Source organism: Cicer arietinum, chromosome 4 (assembly GCF_000331145.2).
Source record: "Cicer arietinum cultivar CDC Frontier isolate Library 1 chromosome 4, Cicar.CDCFrontier_v2.0, whole genome shotgun sequence".
NCBI classification, from domain to species: Eukaryota; Viridiplantae; Streptophyta; class Magnoliopsida; order Fabales; family Fabaceae; genus Cicer; species Cicer arietinum.
The window spans coordinates 29,591,386-29,602,480 of NC_021163.2; the positions used below are offsets into that span (position 1 = coordinate 29,591,386).

At 27.4% G+C, this 11,095-nt stretch overlaps 2 protein-coding genes across 2 annotated transcripts; both read left to right on the plus strand.

The window, feature by feature from the left end:
- The first annotated feature begins 892 nt into the window (after positions 1 to 892).
- Positions 893 to 3,528, plus strand: LOC101491981 (uncharacterized). The gene is made up of 6 exons (XM_004497847.4): positions 893 to 1,728; positions 1,900 to 2,119; positions 2,354 to 2,470; positions 2,810 to 2,861; positions 2,961 to 3,030; positions 3,093 to 3,528. The coding sequence occupies exons 1-6, from the start codon at positions 1,078 to 1,080 to the stop codon at positions 3,288 to 3,290; spliced, it is 1,308 nt and encodes a 435-aa protein (XP_004497904.1). The 5' UTR covers positions 893 to 1,077; the 3' UTR covers positions 3,291 to 3,528.
- A 2,886-nt stretch (positions 3,529 to 6,414) lies between these two features.
- Positions 6,415 to 10,876, plus strand: LOC101492316 (uncharacterized). The gene is made up of 7 exons (XM_012715003.3): positions 6,415 to 6,914; positions 7,580 to 7,742; positions 7,842 to 7,918; positions 8,019 to 8,058; positions 9,827 to 9,881; positions 10,047 to 10,116; positions 10,411 to 10,876. Exons 1-7 carry the CDS (start codon positions 6,489 to 6,491, stop codon positions 10,519 to 10,521), a joined length of 942 nt encoding a protein of 313 aa, XP_012570457.2. The 5' UTR covers positions 6,415 to 6,488; the 3' UTR covers positions 10,522 to 10,876.
- Positions 10,877 to 11,095: the final 219 nt, after the last annotated feature.

The window sequence follows — 11,095 nt, forward strand, 5'->3', positions numbered from 1 at the left end:
TATATTAATTGATTTAAATACTATCTCTAAAAAAAATCAAAGAAAAAAATAATACACGCTTTATTGGACTTTTACATTTTTTTATACATGTAATGAAAGCTTGAAAGCTAAAATGATATATAAACATTTCATTTTTAATTAATAATTTTTTATATAATTAATTAATAATTTTATAGTATGTAATTTATAATCTTTGATTAAATAAAATAATCAACCACTAATAAAATAAAATAAACATTAATAATATATTAATTATAATTCTCATGAACCCAATATACATGTATATTTTCCACGTATTTAATTTTTCTTAAGTAATGAACCATATATTCATACTCTACCACGTATCAAAGCGAATCTTAAATTTTGTGATTATGGTACTTGTGACTCTTTCAAGCTAGGTTGCTTTATTTTTATTTTCTTTCCTCTGATTCTTTTGCAATTGGTTTAAAATCATATGCAGACAACATTAGACAAAAAAATAATTTAAAATAATTTTTGTTTGTTTGTAATGATGAGTTGTTTTCAATGTACTTTGGTTATATCAATTTGATTACTATTCATTCTTATCCCTTTACAAGAATAATATGAGCTTGCATGCTACGTCCTGTATTTACACTTATTAAGAAATTTAAATTAATTTGTTTAATTTCATAAAAATTATAAGTGTGTTATTATAAAGTCGTCCTTCATGAAAATAAAAGAGTTATTAAAAAATAAATTTTATATTAATTAAGAGTATTTTAAGATATACATATAATTAAATAGAGTGAAAGTTAGTTATACGTGTTTATATTTGAGAGAAAAAATATGAATTTTTAGACAAATTAGATTCAAATCTTATTCTTGAAGCCTTAAGGAATATAAGAAGAGAATTTTATACCAATAGGCTAGAATAATAATTTAGCATTAGTATTCTTACCTTTCCAATCTTCATGCTGATTTTTTTCTAATTCTTTTTTTCTTCATTCGTTCCTTCCACAATTCCACTTTTTGCTCCTTCATAAAGATGAACCTTTCATAGAATTTTTTTAGTCACCACAAAAAAAATTTGAAGGGACAATTTTTGAGTGTCTTTAAATGAATGACAACAAGATTGATTGTTTAGGAAGGATTCAACAAAACCATAGATTAAATGGTGATTTTAATTATGAGCTAGGAAATTGTTCTAGTTCTAGTCAATATTTTGATATGAGACATGTTTCCTCAAATATTGGAAATTTTAGTCAACCATTTTCTATGTCATGTGTTGGAGAAATGGAAGATCCATCATGTATAATCCAAAGTCAAAACCAAGGACAAGGAAAATCATCTAGCACTATTATAAGCCGTTTTGAGTCACCAAATTCAGCTTTTTATGCAACTGAAATTTGCATGAATTTTCCACAATATGATTCCCAAGTTGGTAATGATAGTAACCCTTTTTTAATATCTCAATTTTCTAAGGTTAATGATTTGGAATTTCCTTTGTATCAATGTCCAAGGGAAAATATTTTCCTTGATTCAACAAATCAAGCTAACACCAACTTTGAGTTTTCAAATTCAAACCCTTTGCAACCAATGATGAGATCTCAATTAAATAGTGATCAATGTATTAGATCTCCTGAAAATTCCAATAAAATCCTAAGTGGAAATTTTCATTCAGTTGAACAACATAAATTCTTCATTGATGATGCTGCATCAATTAGTATGAGTCCATTAATTCCTTCTAAAGGAAATCAAGATCATAAAGTAAGTATTTTTTTCACACCCCATAATTTTTTTTGCCACTTTACATTCATTAGTTAGCTTAAAGTTTTTTTTTTTTGGTTTATTAAAAAAAATGGCTTAAAATTGTTTTTTGTTTATTCAAAAATTAAAAAAAATTGGTTTTGAACTTTATGCATCTTTCATGTGCTGTAGGTTTCTTGTGGTTCATATGATATGCCTGTTTCACAGCTGAATTTCTCTTATCAACAAGAGAAACTTTCTCCAACAATTTCAACAGGCAATTTGTCAACTATTTGTGGAAATTACCCTGCTTCTAATGGATCATCAGTGTGTAGTAAAACGAGAATAAGATGGACTCAAGATCTTCATGAGAAGTTTGTGGAGTGTGTGAATCGGCTTGGAGGCGCCGAGAGTAAGTAACTAGTTAACTGATATGTACTGATACTGATACTTTCAATCAATCATAACAATTGAACTATTAGACAAATTTGATTTTAATTAAATCTCACTTAAAAGTGATACTTGTGATTGATTGACAATGTAAAAAGTTTTATATTGACAGTAGATCAAAATTAATCTCGATTTATAAATTGGAAAAAATGTAAATATCTAACATCTGATTGTGTTTTTGGTTGCTTGATTGTAGAGGCAACACCAAAAGCTATATTAAGGTTGATGGAATCAGATGGATTGACTATTTTTCATGTTAAAAGTCATTTGCAGAAATATAGAATTGCAAAATACATGCCAGAATCAACTCAGGGTAATTTTGTTTGCTTAGTTATACTGTTGTTTCTCTATAATGTAAAGTACATTACTTTGTGTTTAAATTTAATAGCATTCATGTTTTAAATTGTGGGACAAATGTTTGTGACTTAGTCTTTAGAAAACAGAGGATGTGCTTATAAAATCAATCAAAGTAGTTTTATTTTTTATCTACTTAGTGTATGTTCGGATTCACAGTGACAGAGTAATTTTTAAAGTGTAGTTTTAGGAAAAAGTGTTTTGATAATTTGGAATTCGATGAGAGATAAGTAAAGTCTGTTTAACGTTTAACGATTACTGGATCTAAATTCTAAATAAACTGTTATATATGTTTCAGGCAAATCTGAGAAAAGAACCAATGTAGAGAATGTGCATCTTGATGTCAAATCGTAATGATACTTCTTTTTCCTAATCTATTTTAATGTTCTATAATTCCAGTTTGTGTTTCCTATACAAAATAAACTATATTTTTTGTTCTTAATTTGCAGTGGCTTGCAAATTAGAGAGGCACTTCAACTGCAACTAGATGTTCAGAGGCGTCTTCATGAACAACTAGAGGTATATTTTTCAATTGCTATTATTCATGATTTTGTGTCTCTGACTTCAAATTTTCTTTCCAGATTCAGAGAAAATTACAATTGAGAATTGAGGAACAAGGAAAGCAGTTAAAGATGATGTTTGACCAACAGCAGAAGACAAACACTCAGAATTTGGACAATACAGAAAATAATAATAATAAACCAATTAGTCCTAAAGATATTGAGGTTTCAATTTTGGAAGGGTCTGAAAATTCCTTATTCCCTTCAAAGATAAGTTAGGTTTCATTCTCAAGCCTCATAACTTTATAATTTGATATCTCCATGCATGTGACAGAAAACCATACCATACAATTTTGTAATGGGAAGTAAATTAGTCTTGTTATCCTACAAGAACAAATTCAGTAAATAAGTACATATGATATGAGTGTGATAATTTTGCATTCCTTGAAAAACAACAATATGATTGATTAATTGTAATTTTTGTAATATTTACACACAGAGATTTTGTATGGGTTTAGTGCAGGGTTGTTTTTTGTCTTGTTTTCTCTGGTTTTGGGGAGATGAATGGAAATGGAGAGCGTAGAGATTCTATTGGATATGGAAATTTTAATTTCAAAATAATTGAAATGTATTGGTCTACAAAAGTTATCATTGCAGGCAGAAAAAAGAGTCAAAATCTTGATGGTTAAGTTTAGTTCAAAGCAAGTCAGCATTTAAAATCTCTTTCAATTTTAAATTTTCATGACTATGGTCTTGTCTTTTGAGCTTTCTACCTCATTAAGTCTTTTGTTATTATATTTTTCTTTTGTGAGTTCATCTTATACTAGCGACTAATCCTTCAAGTACTATCTAGATATAATATACTATTTTTGAATCAAATACAAATAAAAAGTTAATTGAAAAGTTGACATATCTAGTCTTAATTTTTAATATATATCATTTGCGCCAAGGGATGTTGATGCTTTTGTTATTTTATTGACTTAATTACAATTTTGATTCATTTATTTTCATCAATTCACAAAATTAGACTCCCTATTTTAAAAGTCAACAATTTTGGTTTCTCCTTCATATTTTTTAGCTAAAAAATAACGATTTAACATATTTTAAATTATGTGACTTAAGCTTTTATGATATAAAATCATTTAGATGAATTAATTATTCATATGTTATTAATTAAATTAAAAAAATAAAAAAATTGAAGTTCAAAGTTAAATTTTTATAGAATTTTATTGCGATTTCATGGATATTAATCATTTTACATTTTCATATTATATATTACGTTATTTAAAGTTTGTCACATCATTATTTTTTTGTTAATAAGTCAGAATAAAAGACTAAACTGTGAGATTTTAAAGGCTAAATTACATTCGTGGTCTCTTAACTTAATTTCAGGTAACGTTTTAGTTCTTTATCTTTTTTTTTTCCGACTTAGTCTTTTATTTTAATTTTAAATGACAATTTGATATTTTATGTTTTAAAATTTCAACAACGTTATCCTTTTTTAAACAAAAATTCAAAAAAAAATTCAATCAAAACTCATAAAATTAATTATATTCTTCAATATAATACAAATTTCATCAAATCCGTAACGTAAATCTTCAAATAAACTCATATTTTCATACTTTATTTGATATTATTATGAATAAACGACTAAATCGGGAAAAAAAAAAAAAGATAAGGGACTAAAACGTTACCTGAAATTAAGTTAAGGGACCACGAATGTAATTTAGCCGATTTTAAAATAGATAGATCAATTTCGTGAATTAATAAAAATAGAAGGACTAAAATTGCTACCAAACCTATTTCATTTTAATACATCTTGATTCAAAAAGGATTTAAGTCTATTTTTAAATATGTTACAAAAACTGTATCTTGAATAAAAAAAAACTATATTTATGGTGCTGCATCTAAACTTAGCCTTTAGCTAATGGAGAGTTTTGTTAGGTAATTAATTTGATTATTCAGTCAGTGAAGTGTGGAAAATTAGGTAGTCTATGTGAGACTAGCATGTATTATCAACAATTCTGATTCTAATTTGCAGCAATTGCAATTAGTACCACAACATAATGGTTTTACATTACAATTACCATAACATCTATTGCATTTTGGCGTATTATAAAGGTTTGTGGCTAAACTACAACTTTAATTTAACACAAGGAGCATGATTTTATAAGTATTCTTGTTATAATTTGAACCACAAAGTTGCTTCAATTTTATGAAACAAGATTTGTGTCATTCTTTTTGTCCTGTTATCCTCTGTCTGCACTCATAGATGATCTACAAAGTCAAAATGAAACAAACAATGCGTTAGTTCTTTCAAATGTCGACATTTTATTGTCATTGTCACGTTCCTTCTTTACATTCATGTCGTCATTATTTAGCTATTACTTTTTCCATTGGATTGATACACTTGTCAAGTGGAAAGAAAATGCGTTTGAATAGCTAAAATCCTTAGATAACCTTTTATTTTATGTGACTATATATTACAAGACAATCCAGAGTATACATGTTTCATTGGTCCGAAACTATTTATATAGTGATTTTTCTCCACAAATTTGAAGAGTATACTTCGTACAACACAAAACTGGTCCCATGACATGACTAATCTGAAGTACAAAAATATAAAGTTCACTCTTCATGACACACCAAAAAATGAGATAGCAAAGAAAGAAAATAATGATCAAAGATATATATGATGGGGGGAAAAGTGATAATGGGAGTAAAAAATAAGGGAGGACTTTGTTATACTTTTTTGAAATGGTGGAACTTAGTTTTTAATTTAATTTTATATATAAAAGAGGATTTTTTTTTCTTCAATAAAATTGGTTTTTGCAAGATAAAAAATGCAAATAATATACTTTTTATTATATATTTTTTCAATACATTATTTATTTTAATTGTTAAAATTCACATAGATCTCATCAAATTCATATACGATTCACATAATTTAATGTGTCTTATGTGAATTTTAACCTATTTTTTTTAATACATTATTTTTATTAGTCAAAATACATTTACATCTTTCACTAAATTTGTGTTAGTGCGACCCACATAATTAACGAAATTTCATTTAAATTTTAAGGATAAAATAAGTGTGCAAAAAATATGAGACATAAAATGTGTCGCTAATATTCTATTTTCGATTATTTTATTTTAATGGCAAGGTGTATGTCCTCTGTGCTTTTATTATCTTTTGCTTTTAATTGATTTAATTGAGGTGCCATCATTATGTAAATAACTTGTATTAGGGTGATGTTTTTGCATGCCATTTTTTTTAAAAAGGGCAATGGAATTTGAAAGAGTTGGATGATGTCTTTGAATAACAGCTAAACCAAAGTACACTTTTTTTCATGTTGATATATGTTTTTTTCTTCTTCTATATTAGGCTTGGCATGTAAAGAAACATAACAAGTGAAGTAAAGCAACTCACTCCCTTCACACAAGACAGAGTGATACATCCAATATTGTTCCAACAACATGTCCATAAATCAATTGGAATCTCAACATCAAATTTTTGAGCCCTACAACATAGTCACTCCTCTAGAGGACATACCAACAATCATTCATGAATCAATTGCAAATGAAGCTTATATGAATTTTCAATCTCAACAACACCATCAACATCAAATTGATATTCCTCTTTGGACCAATGAATTTTCCATGACAACAACAAGAGACTCACCTTTTCTGTTTTGTCACGACTCTAAATTGGTTTTTGAATCTTTAATGTCTAATAGTGAAGGTGACGATAGTTTTTCTTCTTCTGAAAAGTGTAGTGAATTTCACTATTGTTCTCATAACAAGCAAATTTGTGAGCACCTTTCACAACAACATAAGAAGGTGTTGGAGTGTGATGATCCAACAGATCAAAAGTCCCATGAAGTTTCCTTTCAGAAAACTCAGGTGCTTACTTATTATTAACTATATTATTACATTTTTAAACCCATTTGTGCCTACAATTATATGTCTACTTCTAAATACATATGCACAATTTGCCTAACCTCGTTACTCAATCCTTGTCTAATTATTTATTTTTAGTCTTTGTGTTGTTTAGATCGATTTTCGAGTTACAACATATTCTGACACTTATTGAACAACAACTTATCGTTCTCTAAACACTTGTTTTTCTCTACAATTCTTTCGAAAAAATCAAATCTTAGTTTAATATTTTTGTCTAAGTCACGATTTGAGTCGCTTGATTTCTATAATATGATTTGTTGGAGAGTTTGGAGACACGTGAGCAACAACACATCAAATGTTCTAGTACCACAAAAGAATTTAACATCACATCTCCACCAAAAACTTTAAAACATTAAATATATGAATCAAACGCTCTTTTATAGCCAATAGTTAACTTATTCATAGTCGATTTGAGTTTTAACCACTTACAATTGAATCCAAATTTCTAAGTATAGTTTCTGCATAAATTCTTGATTTTAATGAATTTAGGTCCATTTCATCTAATTAACAGAATATATTTTTCTTTTCAAATAATTCCAATGTATCATTTACCAATTTATTTGTAACACATATATATTCTCCTAAAATGTGCCATAATGTCTTATCAGAAGGAATCATGCACAAAGCAGTCTTCACCTTGTGACTTAGCTTTTGCAACACCTAGCAACTATGATTTTGAGATAACAGAAAAGGGTAAAAGAAGATTAAGATGGACAAAAGAATTGCATGAGACATTTATTATGATTGTCAACCGCCTTGGTGGTCCAGAAAGTAAGTTTATTTTATAAGTAACAAATAGTTTTTATATTTTATTTTTAAATTAATTACATGTTACCTAGTGCTTATTACTTAATCATTAATTAATCACAGATGCAAAGCCTAAGGCTATATTAGAGATGATGGGTTTGGATGTGCTAACCATTTCTCATGTTAAAAGTCATTTACAGGTATGTTTATTTCCATAATATATTGCTATATATATAACTTCTTCAGTGCTAATTACTAAATAGCTTTTTAATATTTTTTCTTATAACTTTTTTTTTGCAGAAATATCGTTCTACCTTCCACACGCACAAATCCTTGAATGGTAATTTACTTCTATATGTGGTTTTATTCTTATTTTTTAGAGGAAAAGACTTGTAGCATTTTATTGATAATATTGTGTTCAATATAATGTGGTATTTCCATCAACATTTGGAAGTTAGTTAGAGATTATGTTAGAATAGGCACACGATCTTAAAATAATAAGAAGAGAAAATTGCAAATAAGAACCGTAAGATTTTTATTAATAATATTCGTCCAATGATTTTTATGTTTCTTAATACAAAGTAGTTGTAGTTTATTTTTATTAGATGAATGAGTTATGATTTCCATAGTACAAATTGTGCCTAAATGATAATAATAAGATTCAGTCTTTGAACCATACTCTGCGGAGAGCTATCGCCCCCGCACTCCTCAGTTGCCCCTACAACAAACAGTTGGGTCAAATTGACCACTTAATACTACATATAAGATATATTCAATAATGTAGCCGCCTATACTAAAACATGAGTAGCCACATTGGCTTATCTCTTAATAAACTCTACACTATAATTTCAATAATGTGTAAGGAAAAGAAATTAATTTACAAGCTTGTATGATATCGCCAAATTTATAGTATCATTGTGTCTAGAAGCATGAAAACTATCTACTATTGATTTATTAATCCAACTCAAAGTCTTCAAGCCCTAACTAAATTTCATGATCCCACTTGATTGCCAATAATAATTCGAGTGTTTCTCTTAGATTTGTGCACGGCTAGTCTATCCCACGAGAACTAATGAATTCCTCTAGAAGAAGAACCTAAATGACCCTACCAAAAGACCAAAAGAAATTGATCATTTTCTGAATGTCATCGATCAAAGTGGTAGGAAGAAAAAGATGATCATGAAGTAGTAACATCAATAATAGGCTAAATTACATCTGTGGTCCTTTAACTTAATTTCAGGTAACGTTTTAGTTCTTTATCTTTTTTTTTTCCCGATTTAGTCCTTTATTCTTAAAAATATCAAATAAAGTATGAAAATATGAGTTTATTTGAAAATTTACATTACGAATTTGATGAAATTTGTATTATATTGAAGAATATAATTAATTTTATGAGTTTTGATTGAAATTTTTTTTTTAATTTTTGTATAAAAAAGGATATCATTGTTGAAATTTTAAAACATAAAATATCAAATTGTCACTTAAAATTAAAATAAAGGACCAAGTCGGGAAAAAAAAAAGATAAAGGACTAAAACGTTACTTGAAATTAAGTTAAAGAACCACAAATGTAATTTAGCCTCAATAATAATAGTCCTTCATTTAGTCAAATAGTAATAATAGTCATCTTTAAAATTTATTTGTACAACAATAATGGTTTTCTATCTTCATCTTGTTTTTGTTTAAGTTATTGCAATATTTCCTGACACAACTTCTAATATTGTGATTCACTATTTTTACCTTCTTAATTTTTGTTACTTATACTAATTACACAATTCTCCTATATTATTTTTTGGTATAGGCTCCTATATTTTTCTATTGATATATTATATAGACTTATACCCCAATCACAATCATCGTTGTTGTTGTTTATATAGTCATCATGGTTTTCAATACTAAATTAATTGTGTTGCACTTATTATCTAAATCTTCAATATTTGTTTATAATATGTCAACTCAGCGGTAAAAGTTTGACTTTATAATTTTAAGGGACGAATTTTAAATTACTCTTTAGATATTAGTAAAATAATTATTAGTGTCGCCTTATTAATAATATGTTTCATTTCCCAATTTTATTTTTAAATCTCCAATATAAATTTATGTGTTTCAGGAATATCTGAGGAAGGACAAAAATCAAATGGGATTAATGAGCTTCAAATCAAAATGTAACATCGATTGACTTACGCATAACCTAGGATTTATGTTGTTATGATCTTTCTCTTATTGTGCATATTCCCTCCCATGTTTTATTGACATTAAAATGTCAAGATCCAAAATACATGTAAGTATTTTTCCAAGTTAAATTTACTAAATTTCCTGCTTTGTTGCAGTCAAATGCAAATAGAGGAATCGCGACAACTCCAACTTGAGGTTGAGAAGAGCAATCAACGGCAATTAGAGGTACTAAACAATACATAATCTACTTTTGATGTAAATCTATATCTATATTTTACATAAATGGATTCTCTCAAGTGTAATTTGCATATGAGAAAGTAATGTGTTATCTTTCACCATTCAAAATCATTATATCAAAAAAATTTATGTGGTTATCTCTCTTATTGAACGGTGAGAGCATATTATTCTTTTATGTGTAAATTACGATTAGGAGAGAATCAATTCTCATATTCTACATTAAAAAGTTTAAGAAATCGATATATATATGTTTTTATTTATTTATATTCCCTTGGGGTTCAGATGCAGCAAAATTTACAACTCGTTATTGAACATCAGAAGAAGCAACTCAAATTAATGTTAGATCAAAAAATGCAAAAAACCAAACTGAAGAAAATTTCTAATTCAGAATAGAGTTGACGTGTTAGTACTAGAATTTCCTTTCATTTGTTCTCTTTCTTTGTCCTTTTAAAGAAAAAGACACACTACTAGCCATTTGTTTTCTTTTCATGCTCAATGGCAAATGCAATTTGGAAATCAATTTTTAATTGGTTTGATTGGCTTTTGGTGGATTAAGGTATAGTAAAGTGGTGGATAATTTCTTGACTTTCACCTCTTTGGTGAAACGAAAAAAAAAATGATTGGATTACTATACTAGGACTACTATAATGGTTCCTCAATGTTAATCATCAAAACTATCACTTAAATTTGAATTGTTTTAATAAATCGTGGAAAGTTATTAGTAAAGATTGGATTGTTTTTAAAACTAGATTGTTGAGTGTACAAAACATGATAATCAATTTGTTGGTGTAAGTCCTAATATGCCAATCTATTTCAAATAAATTGTTATTTGTATCGTATGTTTAAATTATATATCTAATTTTGATTATATGTACAAGGTATCATTTATTATATTATTAACAACATAATATAATAAAGTCTTTATAATAGATAATTCGATTAATATAACATCGAGTGTGACTTGGTC